Here is a 20,696-nt window from a genome sequence, read left to right as displayed (position 1 = left end):
TAAAAAAGGCCAGAAAATAGTGAAATATGCCCAATCACAAAAAAACAAAACCTAAACATATTCAGCTATGTAGTTGCTGATTGTTTTTCTGCCAATTGCTAACCCATTAATCGACTAATTGTTTCAGCTCTAAATGTAAGATCGATCATTTGAGTTGGAATCTTTTCCCAAAAGATCACATCTTGAAGGGGAGTTTCATTTAGACCAGCAATGTAGAAATCGTTCCAGTTAAGCAATGTCAAAAGCCCTATGAAAAGTGAATCACGCAATGCTCAACATTTATCAATGACATCATGCTACTTCACAAGAAAGTCCCTTCATTGAGCTAAATAGTTAATCAACAGTTCTAAACTAAGCCCAAACCTCAAACACTAAGAATCATTCCTGTTTCTTAATTGTTTTTCCAAAAATTGATAAGTAGGAGGATGTGAAAACATGTATTGTTTAAAGAAGACTAGAAGACCAGCTCAGCATTTGATAAGTTCCACCTGGTCCAATCAGCTGCTGTCTCGTCTTCCCACTCCATAGGTGACGGCCCGGGCGGAGCATCTGGGTTCAGGCCTTCTGCACCAGGGCTGCCAGCCCAACCCCAGCCAGTTCATTGGAGTATTCTCCCAGAACAGGCCAGAGGTGACTCTCACTCATTGTCTCAATCTCTAATTGTCTCTTAGCTTTTCATGCTGTCTCTCTCGCTCTGTCTCTTCGACTCCGTTTCTCACAGTCTCTCTGCTTCACTGTATCACCTATTGGCTCAGACAAGTGCATGTAAACCATTTTACAGATGGTTTCATTCACACAGGCCACAAATACAACACAAGCACGCTCAACAACTGTACACACTTCTGTTAGTGTCTTCACATAGAGATCCTCTCTCATTTTTACAGAACAACCTTTTCTGTCTTGACAAATGTAAAAAAAAATCTATTGGCTTTAAACAATATTAGTATGTATAAGTAAACAAATTGTTACATATTTAGAACATAAATGTAGGCTAACATAAATATAGGAGTAAAAATATATTTTGAAATACAAGTATGATGAATGAGCTCCAATAACCCCTGACCTTTGACCCCTGACTTGTGTGTGATTTTAGTGGATCATCTCAGAGCTAGCTTGCTACACCTACTCCATGGTGGTGGTTCCTCTTTATGACACGCTGGGCCCAGACGCCATACGGTTCATCATTAACACTGGTAAGAACACACACATACACATTACTTATACAAATACTAACTGGCAGCCATGCACACACACACATAACACACACACACACACACACACACACACACACACACACACACACACACACACACACACACACACACACGCAACAGTATTCAAAAGTGATAATTCTTTTAGCCCTGCTAAGTTTTGAATTAAGATGTAAATACAACAAACAATCTTCTCTTCTTTGATGGAATAACTCAAGTAGTAGCTTTAGCAGTGGAGCTCCTCTCACTGGTGACTGAGAGCACTGCCGTCAGCTCAGCCATGATACACAGTGTGTTACTTCCTGGATTAAAAATAAATGAAACAGCCCGGAAGTGATAACTCTGCTGCAAATGGATGGCTGCTGAGTATATAACCTTATCAACAGTGCCTATACAGGCCTAGTTTTGTACTGAACTGACCACAAATTTCAGCTGAATCCCCACTCCAAGTCTGTGTCTTTTTGTTTTGATTTGTTTCTTTTGGTTTCTTATTGTGTTGATATTCACACAAGGGTGCATGTGCTCTTGTGTGCTTTTGTCACTTCAGCTGACATCTCCACAGTCATCTGTGACAAAGTAGAGAAAGCTCAGGTGCTTCTGGAAAACGTTGAGCGGAAGGAGACTCCGGGCCTGCAAAGAATTATCCTGATGGATGACTTTGAGTCCGCCCTCGTTGAGCACGGAAAGAGCTGTGGCGTCCACGTGCAGGCCATACAGGAAGTCGAGGTATGACATGTAGGACCAGCCCAATGGTACTTGCACTTGATTGATATGTACTGTAATTTAAGAAATAGTAATTTGACCATGCATATTCTGGTGCTCTTTTTCATGCATGTAAGTTTTACATTAATCAGATATATTTAAGGCTTGCTGCACTCTAGCTTCATCTAAACACAAACACAATGTGTTACATCTAGAGTTTTTTTCTTTTTATTATTACTTTCCGCATGTTGAGATATAGTCATCAACATACCATTGAACAAGATGAAATGTAATCAAGACATCTAAAAAATAAATTAAAGGAAAAGTATGGTCACTTTAAATTTTACCTATTGTTCTAGTAAAAAAAAAATGGTTCACAGATATTTTATTTTATTTTTAAACCTTTTTGGTTTGGTTTGATTTGGTGCAGGACAGTGAACGTGGAATTAATTAAAAATAAACTATAGTGCTGATATTAATGTTTATAAAAGAGCATGTTGCCCAGTACAACAGTGTGGCTCCTTGATTTGTTTTTAGTAGTCTCTGTACAACAATGGGGGTTTATGGCACAGAAGAATAAGCTATATCAGGCCAACATCTTTGGTTTAGGTTTTTTCATGTGATTTGTTGATAATAAGCAAAGTATCAAGGATTGGAAGTTTGTACATTGATAATCATAGACTAGCTAATTAGTTCTAATAAAATATTTGCTGGGTTGGGCTATGTTACTACACAGAAGTTTTATATACAATCTGAACAGCCAGACAAAACAACAACCAGTCAAAACAAACTGATGTTTAGTTTTGGTCAGCACACGATCAAAAAAATGTTGTTTGTCTGCCATGTTAGAAGAGATCTTTATCTACCTCTCTGGCGCTACAGAATCTGGAAAATGGAGCATTTCACAAAAACAAAAGAATGTACTATTATGTTGTTATGCCTCTATGTCTGATGTGCACATTTACAGTAAATCCACTGCTCTTTACATTCCTGTATCTGCTTCATTAGCACAATCACAACAACAACAAACAGACATGTAAAACTTGTCCAGCAGATCACAGCAGTATCTCTCACAAAGGCCAGGTTAGATGCAGATTTCTTTCGTTTTCTTTCTTTCTTTCTGATCACATCATAAAGACAAAGAGCGAGAGACGGGGGAAAAATGTTGCATGCTTAAATAAAATAAACAATGGTTTTATAGCCCAATAAGGACATTCCAATAAATTGTTCTCTATCGTACTGAGATGATCTCTCCACAGAGTTACATATTCCATATGTACAGAGGACAGACGCACTGGGGCAGTTGACGGGAATATCACTTTAAGACACACCACTCAGGGCCCATGCTTGGGCATAAAAGGCCCAGATGTGCATGGGTTCACTGATTTACATTGATTGGAACGGTTTCCGAGCGGCCTTGCCCTGGAGAGATAGCTAGTCTCTTCACTCAGAGAACCAAGGTTACCTTGTAACCGAACCATTTACAGTACAAGGAAGTAGCTGGCAATGTGTGGCATGTGTACATAACTGTCATTTTTCTGTGACAATCAACTTTAATGAACCTGTCTTAACTGTGCCAGTGTGATAGACAGTCAGCTCATCTGGTTTATCAGGTGGATTAAAGTAAATGAGAGGACTTAATGCAAATGCTGCTTAACACTGACTTACAATCACAGATTTCAGCAACAAAGCGTACACAAATGCAGTGGGATTGTAGAGAGCTGATTTCCGTCAACATAGAACCACAAATGTTTGGCCTCTGTCGTTGGTTAAGAAAGTTTACTGACAGAACTCAGAAGACACTCACTATTCAAAGAGGCATGGAATATAACACTAAATATATGTCTGATAATATAATTTTATTGTAATTTATGTGTTAAAAGGTGTCAAGTCTACTACTAATAGTTATTTTTATGTTGTTTTTCTTACAGGCTCTGGGCAGAGAGCATCACAGAAAACCTATAGTAAGTACTAGCTAATTCAAGATTCAACTACAAACAGGGAAAGATGCACTGTACAACATGTTTAGCAATGCAAGCAGCACGGGTCTGGCAAAGTCAGTCTGTCAGTCGATCAGTCAGTCCACCTCTCTGCTCCATCATATACTTAATACAAATTAGGACAGTGTTTGCATGCTAACAGGCTAAACTAAGATGGTGAACATGGTACTACTTTCTAAACGTCTTAGTACTTCTAAGTATTCTAGACTTACTTACTTCTTAGTATTTAGCTCAAAGCACCACTGTGCCTGAGTACAGCCTCTCAGAGCCGTTAGCATGGCTGTAGACTCAAACATATATATGAAATACATGATACTGTGTTACTGAAAGCTTTTACATTGGCTGTTCTGTCTAAAATAAAGCATCTGTAATTTGACAGATTTTATGGCTTTATCTGGACCACATAAAGCCGTAAAATGGTGTTTACAGATTAAACACTGGGACAGTTACAATTCAGCCCCAAGCCTCTGGCTACTTGGTATTAGCCAGCTAAGCAAGTATTTACTCTCTGTTGAAAAGAAGGGAGAGAATAACTTCAAATAGGGCGTGCATTGAATGCACTTCAAAGAAAGTTTTGATGACAGCTTTTTGGCAATTTGCACATTAACTCTGGATGTCCTACTGTTGGTATGATAGCAGAGAAAAGGGCCAGAGCTAATGACTATAAATATAGTATGTAAACATGCAACATTCCTTAATCTATTTGACAGGTTTTTATGCAGGTTGCTGTCAAGAAAGCTGTAAGATGTAGAAGTCCATCTCATTAAAAGTTACATTGAAATCTCATGCTCTGACCGATACCATTTTGTCTCCACAGCCACCGCTGCCAGATGACCTGTCCATTGTTTGTTTCACAAGTGGAACCACAGGTAGTTATTTTGTAAATTGTGTAAATAACATGCATTATTCGTGTTTGGTGCTGAGAAAGTCACACATGTCATTCAGGATCATTGACTGTGCAGCTAACTGATCAACAATGCTCTCAATAACTTTATTACTGTTGCCGTTACTATTAAGTGAAGTCCTTTTACAGCCTGGTAACGGCAGAACCATCACACATGTTCATCTTTAAAGGAAAAACAAGAAACCTTAAAACTTAAAATATAAATATATAATATCAAATTATAAAAGCAACATTCGATTTGGTCTATTAAGTATTTAAAAATGCCCAATTTGGAAGGACATTTTTATTTTGTGCTTCTTCTAAACTGCTTCTCTGTGAGGATCTGTGTGCATATCCATGCAAAACATTGCCCATACTGCACCATGCCAAGCCAAGGTATACAATGGCCCAATATAATATGTAGACAACTACACCTTTAACATGCATTTAACAAGATTTCCCTCCAGCTTATTACTTGCTGCACTTACATGTTTACAAAGGCTTACGTTCACTGAGCGGTGTTGCTCCATTAAATTCTAGTCAAACATTAATGTGCTCTCTGACTCATAATCATATATACTCTTTGTTCTTACTAGGGTTGTGTATTCATAAGTTATAACACATAGTTAACCAATATTTTATGAATGCATATAAAACTGCAGAGCTGCAGCTAAACACTTTGAATGATTTAAAGCATAGAAGACTGGGGTCACTTGTTAATCAGAAGAGTTTGCGGGAAATGTCTAAGAATGTTGTTTCATATGTCAAAAATCAGTCTGAAATTCAGTATACGGTCATTTTTGTGTAATGCATTTAGATTTATTTTGCTAAGAAAAACACAAGACAAAAGTATACCACATTAAAATTCACATTTGGAATAGGGAAGCTCTCTAATTGTATGATGACTTTTGGACCTAGACGTGGAACTATTGCTCTACTTGAAGGCGAGATGGGAAGACAAGCATTTACTGTAAATGAATCCAGTTTCTTCACAGCAGCAGTGAAATATATGGTTACACTTTACTTGAAGGTATCTGCCTAAGAGTGACATGACACTGTCATGAACGTGTCATAAACATTATAAACAAGTCATAAACATTTATCACATAACGCTTCTTTTATTAAGTGTCATTTGGTTTTTGTCATGACAAGTTATGGTTAGGGTTAGAGTTAGGGTTCATGTGTCATGACTGTGTCATGTCACTCTTATGTAGTTACCTTCAAGTAAAGTGTTACCAAATATATATATATATATATATATATATATATATATATATATATACACACACACACACACACACACACACACACACACACAGTCCAGGTCACCTAAAGACCATTGACATATATAAAGACACACTGGTGTCAGTTTACCAGCTGCAGCTCTATGGTCCATTGAAAACGCTTCCACCTGCTGGCTTTCAGAGAGACATGCAGCCACTCCAACATGGGGTAAAGTTTTCACACATCACTTTCCATTTCCTGAGAATTCCCTCCGTCTTTGTTGCCACATCTATTCGGCTCGTTTACTGCTGTGGGAGTCAGACAATACATCTGGAAAGAGGAACACTTTATTTAAGAGTCATTGCTACACAACCACTACTGTGTGTGTGTGTGTGTGTGTGTGTGTGTGTGTGTGTGTGCGCGTGTGTGTAGAAAGGACTGAGCAATGCAATGGCATTACAGTAACTGTGGAGAAAAATGTTAATTTTAGTCTGTTGTAGAAATTGCCAAACATTCAAGAAAAATGTGATTTAGGGATTTTCTTTTTTCACGGAGAAAGAGCTGTTTTAAATTGTGACACAACAGATTTGTAATTTTCCACTTTAAATAATGGTGACACATGGCTTCGAAACACAGTCTGGTGGTTTAAGTAAAATAGTTTTTGACCGTGTATTTATAGATTTTAGAGGCAAAGGAACATAAAGAGAGACAATCAACATTCCCAAATTTTTATATTTTATAGGATTAAATGAATCATTAATTTAGAAATAATAATTTAGAGTATTATGTATTATATTGAAAAAGTAGTCTTTTCAACAGATATACAGCACATATACATGATGTATGTGTGTGTATAGACCGCACATGCTGTTGTTCATCAGTGCAGGTATTAAAGTGTGCAAATAAGAAAAGACTACTTGAGGGTGAAACAATTTGAAGAGATCACTGTCTCCCTTTGGCAAACTTCACTCTATTAAATTAACTTTAATTATGTTACATATTGATACGGTCATTAGCCTACAGTATGTATCTGCTTTGCATTTCACACCTGATGTACACTATTTAACAGCCCACAAACACGATGATATTTTTTTTAATCCCAAATCATTCTTGGGTTGCAAGTGTTTACATAAAATGTAAGTACAATTCAGAGGAATTTCCTGCAAAACCCAGGTTTGTCTTTCATTGTCTGATTCCTTGGATAACTGCATGGTACTCCAGGTGAGGTGAATTTCACTTCATTGATGTTGGTGTGGGTGTGTGTTTTCTTTCTTCTTACACAGGAAACCCAAAGGGAGTTATGCTCACCCATGGGAACGTGGTGGCAGATTTCTCAGGCTTCCTCAAAGTAACAGACGTGAGTGACTGTGTTTTGTTTTGTCCTTTTCCTAGGAAATCTTTCATAGCAATACCCCAGATACCCTGCAGTCAATATTTAAATACAATGTCTGACTTTGCTAAGTGATTCATCAGTCTGGTTTTATTTTGTGTTTTCTTTTCCCCTATAACCTTTATTACAGTCGGCGTGTTGCGAGATCCTTTTAAATCTAATTGTTTCTTTTCTTCTGACTGCTGCAGAAAGTCATTTTTCCCAACCAAGATGATTGCCTCATTTCCTTCCTGCCACTGGCTCACATGTTCGAGAGGCTCATTGAGGTAAATGGGCTGAACTGAGATCCTTGACCACAGGATTGAGATGGTTATGCAATCAGATGCTTGGAGTGTGGCGGGGGCAGAGGAAGGATCTGTGACTTTGTGTGTGGGAAGGATAAAGAGTGGGAGGGAGGGAGAGGCTCTGTTTTTCTTTTCCTTCTCCTTTCCTTTGGTTTAGTTTTGATGAATGTCATACCTGCCTTTTACAGTCACTGGTGTGCATGCTGCATCATGTCCTATCCTACCGAAGTGCACACACACACACACACACACACACACACACACACACACACACACACACACACACACACACACACACACACATATCTGAAGATAATATCAGAGTATTTTCTTATATGCACACAGGAAACAACATTATTGAGAGAAATCAGACTGACGGGCACAGTAATAGGAGCATGCACCATTTGTCCTTACAGTGCCTGACTTCTACTTTTCAACTGTGGAAAACCACTTGATTTTTTTGTTTTTAGTCGTCATGCCGTAAAAGCAAAGCTGTAAGTAACTACATTATCATACAGCACTTTTGCCAAAGGGATTCCTTCTTAAACTAATGTCTCTTTGTCATGCACTTGCCCTAATTAGAAACTCTGTTAAGAGTTTACATGTCCAAAACATCAGGTTTCTCCTCCACACATGTAGCTGAGTTTCTCTTAATCCCTCACCCTAATACAGTTGCCTTTTACTCGACGTGTAAGAAATTAGGAAACTACAAGATATCAACAACAAACAAAGAAATAATCAGTAAATGTTGCATCAGATTATGTCAGGGGCCCTTGGTGTTTGTGTCTACTTAGTCAACTGTCATATGTTGGCTTATAATGGCACATCAACAACAAAACCCAGTCACATGAAATCCCACAGGAAACATCAGATCTGTTGACTCTACAGTGCATTCTAGCTTTTCTTGTTATGGTTTTTATCATCATACCCAGATATACTGGTAGTTTGGTCAGGTGCTATTTTAATCCGTTCTGTGTGTGTGTGTGTGTGTGTGTGTGTGTGTGTGTGTGTGTGTGTGTGTGGGCTTGTTTAACTATATTCGTGGGGTCCAAAAACCGGGAGTCCAGTATACTTCTGGGGTCCCAACAGCTTTGTGGGGCCAAAATGCTGGATCCCAAAAGTTTAAAGGGCAGTGTGAGGGTTAAGACTTGGTTGTAGGATTAGGGATATAATTAGGTTATGGTTAGGGTGAGGTTGAACCTGCCTGGGTTGTTTGCCTGCAACACACAAGCAGAGTTGTCAGTGGCTTAAGACTCAGACACAGGAAACCATCTAACTTCCCCACAGAGCAGCACATCAGACCGCACAATTGAAGCAAGCTCAAGAGTCTCTCTCATGCACACACAAAAACAGCTCTCCATTTCTGATAGGCCTGCCACTGATCTCTCAATCAAAGGCAAAAAAGAGGGCATACCTTCCGCTTCGCTGTGTCCTCAGATGGCCTCAGAAACAGGAACAGGGTCACAAAAGGCGCATGTTTTTACTGCCACTTGACAACAAAGGTTGTGTGCTGAGTTAATCCTTATCCTAGTCTATCTAGTCTGTGTAAAACACAACCTGCAAATTATCTGTAAAAGGGTGTGTGCGTGCGTGCGTGCGTGCGTGCGTGCATGCGTGCGTGCGTGGAAAAAACATTTTGAAGATCAGGCCAACTGAACATATAGTAATTTTTATTTGAAATATCTTTTGCATTTGCACTCAGTTTGTACAAGAATCATCAAGCGACTCCAAGTTGCAGAAAAATGTGCACACTACACATCAGTTTTCTTGGTTGTCTGATTTCTGCGTTGTTGATTTGAGTCATGCAAGTGTAATTAACACCACTCATATCTCTTCCCCCCCCTGGGTGCAGGATCCTGGGGTAGAAAAGAAAGTAGTAGTAGCAGGCAGACGTTTCACTCATGATTAATAGATTACTAAATAATGAGTCACTCTTGCTGCTGCTAACTTGAGTTAATCCTCTATGAGTGCTGATATTTCCACTTACGTATGAGTGTAAAACACAGAAGTCATGCCTCAACATATAATACAGAGTATCTTGTTGCAAAATAATCTGCAAATTCTCAAAAAAAAAACTCTCTTCACTTCAAAGACCCAAAAAATTAAGTTGTCCACCACTCACCTGCTTAAACATTTTGCTAGTTGCTAGAAATATAATATTATACATAGAAACCAGTGGTGGAAAGTATGTACAAGTGCAGTACTTACACTTACAATTTTGAAATGTGATACTTGTACTTTACTCTGGTATTTTCCTAACTTATTCTACTTTACTCAATTTCAGTTTGAAATATTGTACTTTGTATTCTATTATTACCAGATTATAATAATAATACTTTATTTTGTCCCTAATGTACTCTGAACTATTGATTGGAGAAGTGCTATTTGAATAAAGATTACGTCCGGGAATTTCTATCAACTGAGTTTTATCTAAAACCTTATTATTAGTTGGGATTTTGTCTATAGAAGATACCTGGCAGCTAGAAACGTTAGGCCCACTATTTGTGTCTGTCTCTGCAGTCTGTGGTGTACTGCCATGGAGGACGAATCGGGTTCTATCAAGGCGACATCCGTCTCCTCCCAGATGACATGAAGGCCCTGCAGCCCACCATTTTCCCTGTGGTGCCTCGGCTGCTCAACCGCATGTACGACAAGGTGAGATGAACGGATAAAGAAAAGGCTTTTTTAGGAATTTGATGTTTGCTTGTTCTGCTGGCGATTAAGCAATTTGGCTTTATAGTTCATTGTGAGTTTCTCTAGCAAAAAAACTGCTGTAAAAATGGGTATTGTCTGGGAATTGGACACCTACACTGACAGGGATTTGTGGTTTGAAAATCAAATGAAATTGGTCACCACTACTGTTTTGAGTACATCCAGTACTGTAGCTGTGATTTAGGGATAGAATGAAGTGTTGGTTATCAACCATGACTAATGCATTTGAAGTCCAGTTTCTTCAGAAAGTCATTATATGTAATAAAAACCTCTGAGAGAGTTGGTACATTTATAATGTGGGAGAAGGAATGAGAGTTTTGTTCTTGCACTTATTGGGGTGTTACCTGCTTCCTGCTCATTTTGGGGCAATTTACATGAATAAATGTACTTGTTTTTAACCGCTGGAATGAGAAGGACCTGTCCCCAACCAAACAAACTTGTATTTTGTCTTTGTCTCCTCTGCAGATCTTCAGCCAAGCTAACACCCCATTGAAGCGCTGGCTGCTCAACTTTGCTGCCAAGAGAAAAGGTGCTGAAGTAAGCAACGGGATCATTCGCAGTGACAGCTTATGGGACAAAATCTTCTTCAGTAAAATTCAGGTAAATAGTGTTTCCTCTCCCAGAGCTAAATGTGCTACTATGGACTTATGTTACATGAGCTGGTGATATCCTGTAACATCACTATACACAACATATACTTCTGTATACTCAGGGCATTTTGAAAAAAAAAATAACTGGAGAATTTGTGGAAGTAAATTACTGTATGATGAAGGTGCACAGTTGAAGCTAAAGCCTGACTTCTGACATTGGAGTTTTTACCCTAAATGCCACCAGTTCTAATTGCATTAACTTCTGTGCATTTGTACAGGAAATTTTTTTGAAAAAGACTGTTGATTTTTTATTAAGAGTTTAATACCAAACAGCCTACCAACTGTCATCAGATTCAGATGTTGCTAAATCCTGATTGGTGCTCAGAAATACATGATCTCATTTTACCAACCAAGCCCAACATACTTCAAACCAGTTAGCAAAGAGAAAAAAAGAAGAAGAAATGTAAAATACCAAAGAATTGTTCAAACTTTGGCAGATAATTGTGTGTTCATGTTGGACCCCATCGCATACAGTAAGAAGCATATTGGCAAAGAAAGATTTCCACGGCCTTGAAAGCCCTTTTTTTTTTATTCAGTACAAACAATAAATTCATGATTTCTTTTTGTTTTTGTATTAATATTATTTAAAAAAAAAAATTGAAAATGAAGACTGTATGTAAGAATATGTACTGATGATTTGTTTCCTCTCTGTGCAGGCCAGCCTCGGAGGAAGACTGAGGATGATTATAACAGGAGCGGCTCCCACCTCGCCTGCTGTCCTGGGATTTCTCAGAGCAGCCCTGGGATGCCAGGTCAGACACACACAAACATTCACATAATGAATTCTCTAGGCCCTAGCAATAACAACTACATGCTTAACCCAAACCCAAACCCTTACCTTAACCGATACCTAGTTCTAACCCTAAGCCTAAAACTAAGTATAAACCCTTTAAAGAAGTGAGGACCAGACAAAATGTCCCCACTCTCAAGGCCTAAAACTCAAACCGGTCCTCACAAAGATACATACAGTACATGCATACACATACACATTCACATACATGAATGAATGAATGTGGGTGCACTCAAATACCATACAAAACCCTCTCAACATCGCCTGTGTCTGTGTGTAGGTGTATGAAGCATACGGCCAGACAGAGTGCACAGCTGGCTGCACCTTTACCACACCTGGAGACTGGACCCCAGGTGAGTGTTTATGTAACAGACATAGGAATGGAAGACAAAACATTATCTCTGCCAGACTCACTGAACTTGTTTACTAGACTAGAGGCTCAGTACAAATGTCTAAAAGTGACATGGTTGAGTCATAACTGTGGGAATGCTGATTCAGCAGCATTCCATCTATTGTTATTCCTTTCAGCCATTTTTATTATTCCGTACGTTTTTTGGCTCTCCGTAACTTCTGCATACGTTCAGCTATTAAAACCATTCAACTTTTAAAATGTTCAGCTCTTTTAGCTAATGATGGGACTTCTTCAACTTTTTTTCTACTATTTATACTTTTTAAAATATGAAGCTTTTTAACACTTTTTTTTTTAACATTGAAGTCAATGAGAGCATGCTTCAAATCCTTAAAATCTCCTTCCGCTCCCAAAAGATTCAGCTCCTTTGTACATTCACCTACAGACACCAAACAAATTTTGAAATGTTCACAAAAGCTTCAGGTATTAGGCTATATCTTTTTAGTTTGATATCTTTTACAGTTTTTGTGAAAAAGCTGTTTAAGTTTAGTGATCATTTCAGGATTTTTCTGTGTTTCTAATGAGTGTGTGTTGGGGCCAGCTAGAGTGGATGATGTCATCGCTAGAGCACAGAGCCTTAAAAAAATTATCTTTGTCCCCTCTCTATAAATTGCTCTCACGCCCACAATATCTACTTGTCATACACAATTTATACATCAAAACGTAGGTATTTTTTCTATTTTCAGCCAATGTGCTCAGTTATGCGATATGCCTTATACTTTTGGCTCGATGAGCTTCCAAATGACAAGAGTTCCACATCTTCCTCCATTTGCTGCCATGTTAAACGTCCTCCACATTTCCCAGCGAAACGCAGAGCGAACCACTTTTTCGCTGATATGCCCACATTTTTAAGTTTATCAACATAAATTTTACATGAATACGTTCACAAAGGTCGTGTATCTCTAACGGTGAAGTCGTTTCGATAGCATGTACTGTTGTGGATTTATTAAGGCTTGTTTGAAGGGTTCTCTCACACTGTCTCTCACTCATTAACATTAGCAGGTGTGGTGCAGTTTAACAGCAGGTGACACGGTCCATAACTGATTAAAGGATGTTTACAACGACTCGTCACCATGATAGCACTTTCACAGACAGCATCAGCAGTCTTTCAGCCTTTTCCAAGACTGTATGGCTGCAGCCTGGAGCGTCCCGTGTCATGCCATCCCGTCTCATGCCATCCCGCCTGGTGCCGTCCCGAGCTTCTACTTTTCAAAATAAAAGCTTGCGTCTTGCGACCCTCTCCCAGTAAACGTTTTCTTGATTACACTCAACGGAAAGAAAGCAGAGTGTAAATGAGGGAATGGCTGTAAAGTTGATTGAGAAAGAAAAAAGGAGAGGCCTAGAAGAGAAGAAAGTTGTTGGGCAACATTATTTATAGTCATAATGCCTGCTTAGGTGATTTCCTACATCAACAAGCCTGTAAAAAACAAGTAGCTGTCATAACTGCCTGTACATATTTACCCTTTAGGCGCCTACATTTTTGTGTTGGCATTGATGGTAATTTTCCAAGGGAACGTTATCCAGTTATTTAGACTTAAAGCTGTTTACCTTTGTTATGTGTCTGATCAAAGCTGCAGTCAGCAACTTTCCTAAAAATAAGTTGTTATATTTGCTGAAACTGCCACTATATCCTTACATCATAAGACAGACAATCTGTGAAAAAACATGCCTACTCCTAGTGCTCCTAAAGGCATTTGCAAGATTCCACCGCGCCTGAAGGAAAACAACCAATCAGATCAGAGGAGTCTCTCACGCAGTTTCAATCACTGCTCGTGATGACTCAAACTATCAAACTAGGCAGCCAAATATGGATGAACATTCTGTCACTGCATTGCCTACTTCTTGCCTGGAACCTTGCAAAATGCAATTAGGAGCACTAGAACTGATCATGTGATTTTTTTTCACAGATTATCTGTCTCGTGTACTACTGTCAGGATATAGTGACAGTTTCAGCACATATGACAAAACTTGTTTTATAAAAGTTACCAACTGAACCTTTAAGTCATCAAATAATAGATTTTTAGCTATAGCAAAATAAACCCTTGCATTTTAATACATTACCTTGGTTTCTTATCTAGGATGTACATTTTAAATCAATTAAATCTGCCTACACTAACTTAATGCCTAACCTAATATCTACCTTCACCTTTTTTCCCAGGCCTTCACATTTTAATAGACCTTTTTCATGGCAGACATGTTGACATGTCATAGCAGGAAAAGCACAGGTGTATTCAAAACCATTAATGATGGCTGCATTCCACTTAGGAGAGGCCCTGGTGTTGTGCATGCTGACTCACTGAAATAGCTTACTGGGACACTTGATGGAATTGAGCCATCTTTAAGGTTATCAGTTTCAGCTGTGCTTTTCCTACTATGACAAGTCAAAATGTCTGCTGTGAAAAAGGTCCATAGCCCAAAACACATGTATCTAACTGCCTGCACACAACATGAATAAGATAAAATAACACTACACCAAAATCACCACACAGCTTATTGCTGTATTGCTGAGAGCCTGGTGAACATCACATCACCTGTTCAGTTAATTTTGTTTACTCTGTGTGGACAGACCTTTAACTACACTAGTTTTTTGTATAGAGTAGGCTCAAAAGGTAAACCACAGTGAGTACTTTAATCTTACTAAATTTGACCTTTATAGCATTAAGCAGCTAGTGCAATTTTGTGAGACAGAGTGGTCTTTTATTTTTCTTCTTGTACACACACTTGAATTTGTTTTTGTTTGAATAAATAAAAGGATGGTCTTGCATTTCCAGATGTCCACAGTGCTGTGTCAGCACAGGAGTATGGTCTGGCTACAAGTGTTAACATTCTGGCATAGGGGAAAAAATGTGCTGGCTTGTTAGTATTTCTCAAACCAATCACAGTGCGTGAAAGACGCTCCGGATGTCATACTTTATCCCAGCACTTAACATCCGGTAAGCCAGACTAGTAAAAGGCTAATCACATACAGTGTAATGTACATTTAGAAACGGTGCTACCATAAACATTAAAAGAGTAGTTTGATCTCTTACTTGAGGCCAGATACTGTTTGTTTACTGCTATTTAACTGGAGTAGAAGTAAACCTACTTCAGTACTTCAAAAGTCAGTTTATGAAAAACAATCCTCATTTAAATGTACTATCAGTTGCCTTGACCCTTGAACTGTAGGAAAATGGCACAATACAATTTGTATCATTGCATCAGCCAAAACCACAACATCCTGTTAGACAGTTAGATAACACTCACTATGTTGACTAACATCAAAATGTAGTCTATCACCCCCCCCTACTGCTCCGTTCTGATATCTCATGAAATATTTGTATTTCTATTAAAAAAATATGAGGGGTTTTTGTGTGAAAATGATCCCTCCTCCTCACACATTTTGGTTTCAAGTGAACATCAAATGTGCTTATTGTTGAGCTTAGAGTACAATGTACAATTAATTATAAAAGGTTGTTTGTTATTTTCTTTAGGAAATTCATTCAACAGTGGACAGTGTTAGCAGCGACAACGGCTGCATGTGGGGGGGAATTGGACAATCCAAGTTGAGACAAAAAAAGGAAAAAATTAAAAAAAGGTTATTTTGGTGAGTTTTTAATTGTTTTGTTTGTTCTGACCCTGTAAATAGGTCACGTTGGGGCCCCACTGCCATGTAACCTCATCAAACTGGTGGATGTTCCTGACAAGAACTACTTTGCCTCTAAGGGAGAGGGAGAGGTAAGGAACATGATTTTGAAAGAAAGAAACATACACACTGTACACATGTGTATGATTGTGTGTGTGTGTGTGTGTGTGTGTGTGTGTGTGTGTGTGTGTGTGTGTGTGTGTGTGTGTTCATCATGATTTCCACACGTCAGAGGGCTAACTGTAAGCTCGTTTGAAATTTTACAATGTTGCTTTATATACTCATATCTTAACATGCCAAGATAACAAGGCCAAAGATATGAGGTGTGTAAAACAACATTTAAAAAAATATATTACTAGATCAAAAAATGTTTTTTTTAAATGTAGGAGTTGACATGCAGGCACATAACCAAGAGAATAAAAGCATCATATAAAATAAAAACATGCTTTTTTTTTCATAAGAATAAAAAGGTATTGACTTTTGAAAACCAGTGTAAGTGTTTGTACAGGAGATACAGTGTATATATTTCACCTCTGACCTCGATTCTTTTCCACTCTTCTAATCTACCATCTAGGTTTGTGTGAAGGGACCAAACGTGTTTAAGGGGTACCTCAAAGACCCAGAGAGGACGGCCGAGACACTGGATGCAGACAGCTGGCTTCACACTGGAGACATCGGCAAATGGTTGCCTGTATGTACATACAGTAAAGCTCACATCAGACTAAAGATTATTTAGGCATTATAATTAAGTATTTTATATTACACGGCATTGGATTTAATTAATGCTTTGTTTTTACACGAGTACATCCCAGGATTTGTCATCCTGTTTCTTCCTCTTGTCATTTATTCTCCTCTCCTGTAGAATGGCACACTAAAGATCATTGACAGGAAGAAGCACATCTTCAAGTTGGCGCAGGGCGAGTACATCTCCCCTGAGAAGATCGAGAACATCTACATTAGAAGTGAACCTGTGGCACAGCTCTATGTTCATGGAGATAGCCTGCAGGTAAGAATACTAAAACAAACACACATGATCTTAATGTTGGCTAGACCTTAATTAATCTAATTCTTAGCTGTACACGTTAAGCTTTCCAAGATGCTAATTAAATTAGTGGCTCCTGAGAGCCTGGGGCTGGCAGTATGTCTGAGCTATGGTTCTTGGACAAATATAATACACAATCATCTGTCTTGTGCTAATTTTCAAGATGATTGAGTACACAATCTTTTGACTTTTCATTTGGGTTTGCTCTTTCAAGTCCTGTTTGGTGGGAATTGTGGTTCCTGACCCTGAAGTCATGCCTGAATGGGCCAAGAAAAAAGGCATAATAGGCACCTACAAGGACCTCTGTAAAAACACGGTAGGTGGCACGCAGCTCAAATGCTGTTAATAATAGAGGCTAAAAATAAAGAATTCTATGGAAATTAACTTTATTTTTTAATCAACAGGAATTAAAGAAGGCAATCCTTAAAGATCTGGTGCATCTGGGCAAGGCCAGTGGCCTCCACTCTTTTGAGCAGGTAGGTAGGCAGTTATGTGTTTGGGTTTGAGGCAAAAACTGTTCGCTCTGCCTTTTGTTGTAGCAGTATTTTTCTTATTATCTTTAAAAGACATGTAAAATAACCTAGGTCTTAAAGATACAGAATAAATGTCTTCAGTTAACATATATTTTATATATATATATTTATTTATATTTCTTAAAACAAATAACGCTAAAGTCAGTTATTTCGCCTAGGTGCTTGTTCCCTTGGATAAGCAAAGGTTTAGCTGAAAAATACTGTATATTACAAGACTCATGCTAAGACTTGTAATATTGCCTAAAATTACACAACCCAGGGTTCTTGTCTATTCTTAAAGTGATATAACCCAAGACGCTTGCAGTAACTTGGGGGAGACTTCCACGAAATTTTGGTCTCATTCAACATCTTTTCTATTCTTTCCCATTTTCCATTTAAAGGTGAAAAACATCTACATCCACAACGAGATGTTCTCCATTGTAAACGGCCTCCTGACTCCGACACTTAAGGCCAAGAGGCCAGAGCTGAAGGAGTTCTTCAAGGAGAAGATCGACCAACTCTACAGCAGCATCTCCATGTGAAGGCCGGCAGACCTCATTTTCCTTCAAGCATCTTAAAACTAACACCTGCTTTGACCATTGACCTGCAGTGGGACAAAGATGTGACATCTTCGGCTTAAGATGCTTTGGGGAAACATCCCCCTTCTATAGAAGATTTAAAATGCTTAAATACAAAGAAATTAAGTGAAATGCAATACATGTAGTTATATGTTTTTCCCTTTTAGGAATGCATTTACTGTATCATAATTACACAAAAACATAAGTCAAAAAGAGAAATTAGCTTCTAGTCTGTTAACTGAATTGTTTTTTTATTGTGACAATGAATTTTCTGTCACATTAAAAACATCACAAAACGAAGTGGTGCATTTCAGTGTTGTCCTGCAGAGGGCAGTTTAGACAGATAATTATGACACAATTTTGGCACAATAATTGGGTCTTTGGTGTTTTTTGCCCCCAACGTCTCCTCCCAGGCAGCGCGGCAATGGTTATGTTTAGGATTAAGGTTAGGGTTAGCTGCCTGGAAGGCACCGTTGAAGGCAAAAAACACCATCGAACCAATAATTGTGCGTACAGAAAAAGCAAATGCATACAGTATTACAAGTATTTTAATTCACTTTATTACTTTGTTCGATTTGTATTCATTTAGGCATGGGAAATCTTCCACATATTGCCACCTGCTATCCACCCAAACAAACCACGAAATGCTCTGTTAATTAATTCATCAACATTTCATGTTGAGCAATCCATTCCTACTTTCCATCAATCTGCTTCTCCTCTCTTCTCCATCAGTTTAAACCCACCAGCCAAACACAACCTAAAGCCACAGTCGACGACAGCAAGCGGGATGTCTTTGTGTATAGTGTAGCTCAAGGAGATATCTTGCTGATAACTTGTAGGATGGTAATGGACCTTATCCTTAGTGGAAAACAGTAGATTTTCCTTTAATCAAACAAGCTGCTGTCAGCAGTGCCGCTCAGCAGGGCCTGATACATTTCCCCTGAGCTGACACAACAAAGATCAAACTTTTAACCCAGACCTCGTGCAATTTGACCAAAACCACACCCTCATGTTTGTGGTCAGAATTAAGATAACAAGGTAAAGAGAGTAGCAGCTCCTGCCTTACAAATCATTGCTGTCTGCTCCATGTAGAGCATCTCAATGTTTGAGCCACATCCATATTCATTCATTAAGGACCCTCTACATGGCTGTGATCAGCAGTTAGCATGCAATCTCCGTGTTTATGTAAAGGACTGGCCCACTGTAACAATCATCAAGGTTCACAAGTCAGTTCAATCACAACTTTCTTTACATCCATCTTTGCACAAATAGTATGTCAGGTAAAAGGAAAAAAGATAATGCAAAACCAGGGCTCAGGGCAATGCATGCAGTTTGCCCTGCAAGGCTGGCACCGTTACCGTCTGACTTGAAAAAGAGTATTTCTTTGTGGCCATTAAAAGCAGGTTGTATGCAGCTGCCCACAGCCACTGCTGCTAGTGCAAGGCTTTGTAATGTAGGCAAAGCTGATGAATTCCACTCACTGGAGGAAAATAGAACAACCATCAACTTTTAAACAAAATAAAACATTTTTGGAGGGTTTACACATAGAAGTAATGTATAGGTTTTTTAAGTTGTTTACCGTCCCAAAGCATAAACAGTGTGGATGTACATAAATGAGGACAGCTAGATGTAAGCATATTTATTAAATCAATGGTTTGAATGGATTTCTTTCTCTCTTTTTGCGTGTAGTGAGATGAATTGTACTTATTTATTTATCTATTCTGCTGTAAAATGGAATCAGCACCATATCCTTGTAATGATTGAGTGCAGCAATAGGGATTAGGGAGGGTGGGAAATGGGCAATGAAATAAAGATATTATGGAATGATTTTAAACAGGTTGTCTTGTTTCTTTTTCATGGTGTATTCAATGCTATTTGCATACAGGTTTTATTTTGAAAAGGTTTCCCTGGAAGTACTAGAGACTGGTATGAAAAAACCAAGGGGGTGAGCCTCTCCCCAAAAGCGAGTTTTTTTTTTGCAGGATGGTAGGGGAAGACTCATGAATATTCATTAGGGAACTCATCCATGATTGGCTAACCCTGACATTCTTACCCTAACCATAACCAATCCCACTCCTCTTGCCTAAACATAACCAATCCCACCAGAGCAGGCAACGAGTACTAGCCATTCAGAGGGAGAGTAGGGCGGGTTCTTCCCCTACCATCCTGCAAATAAAAATGTCGCTCCCTGGAATGCATAGCTCCTATGGCGCCATTTTGATGCTACCAAGCCATCACCTCCCGTTAGCGTTCCATTGACTGCCATTCATTTTGGCGATCACTTACAGCGAATAACTTTACATCTGAAGCATTTAAAGACTCTATTTGTCCATTGTTTATTTCTAAAGAAACACGACAATGTATACAAGGCTCCATTACCTTGTATCTCACGTTATGGCTCCGTAATAGAAGTTTTTTTATAAAAGTAGGTTATATAGGATAATAGGACAATGATTGTGTCATTACCACGTGACTTACTGTCACATAGTAGATTAATTACCGTATAGTACAGGAGAAGCTCGCAGGCAGTTTTGACTTACATTAGCTGTTTAAGTTTAATTACTAATGTTAACTAGCATTTTAGTTAGCAATAATTAGCCTGTGTCCATGTTATCTCCTTACATATACCTACGCTCTCCATCTCTGTAAAATTGGGAATGATTGAGATTTCTCTTGGCACAGCTACC

The 20,696-nt window shown here is 38.6% G+C and overlaps 1 protein-coding gene across 4 annotated transcripts in view; it reads left to right on the top strand.

Annotated features, from left to right (window-relative positions):
- The window catches only part of acsl6 (acyl-CoA synthetase long chain family member 6), a 44,278-nt gene extending 24,605 nt beyond the window's left edge, over window positions 1–19,673 (top strand). For all 4 annotated transcript variants that reach the window (XM_078265956.1, XM_078265955.1, XM_078265957.1 and 1 more), the window contains 17 exons: window positions 529–630; window positions 1,094–1,193; window positions 1,759–1,937; window positions 3,845–3,877; window positions 4,731–4,782; window positions 7,304–7,377; window positions 7,599–7,676; window positions 10,215–10,349; window positions 10,872–11,006; window positions 11,713–11,808; window positions 12,127–12,199; window positions 15,881–15,969; window positions 16,452–16,568; window positions 16,740–16,883; window positions 17,134–17,235; window positions 17,324–17,395; window positions 17,833–19,673. In XM_078265956.1, coding sequence (XP_078122082.1) covers window positions 529–630; window positions 1,094–1,193; window positions 1,759–1,937; window positions 3,845–3,877; window positions 4,731–4,782; window positions 7,304–7,377; window positions 7,599–7,676; window positions 10,215–10,349; window positions 10,872–11,006; window positions 11,713–11,808; window positions 12,127–12,199; window positions 15,881–15,969; window positions 16,452–16,568; window positions 16,740–16,883; window positions 17,134–17,235; window positions 17,324–17,395; window positions 17,833–17,973 — 1,722 coding nt within the window. In that variant the 3' untranslated portion in view covers window positions 17,974–19,673. The remainder of the gene's footprint in view (window positions 1–528; window positions 631–1,093; window positions 1,194–1,758; window positions 1,938–3,844; window positions 3,878–4,730; window positions 4,783–7,303; window positions 7,378–7,598; window positions 7,677–10,214; window positions 10,350–10,871; window positions 11,007–11,712; window positions 11,809–12,126; window positions 12,200–15,880; window positions 15,970–16,451; window positions 16,569–16,739; window positions 16,884–17,133; window positions 17,236–17,323; window positions 17,396–17,832) is intronic.
- Window positions 19,674–20,696: the final 1,023 nt, after the last annotated feature.

This window comes from Sander vitreus, chromosome 13, assembly GCF_031162955.1.
Source record: "Sander vitreus isolate 19-12246 chromosome 13, sanVit1, whole genome shotgun sequence".
Lineage (NCBI taxonomy): Eukaryota > Metazoa > Chordata > Actinopteri > Perciformes > Percidae > Sander > Sander vitreus.
This window is presented reverse-complemented; position numbering and strand designations above follow the sequence as displayed.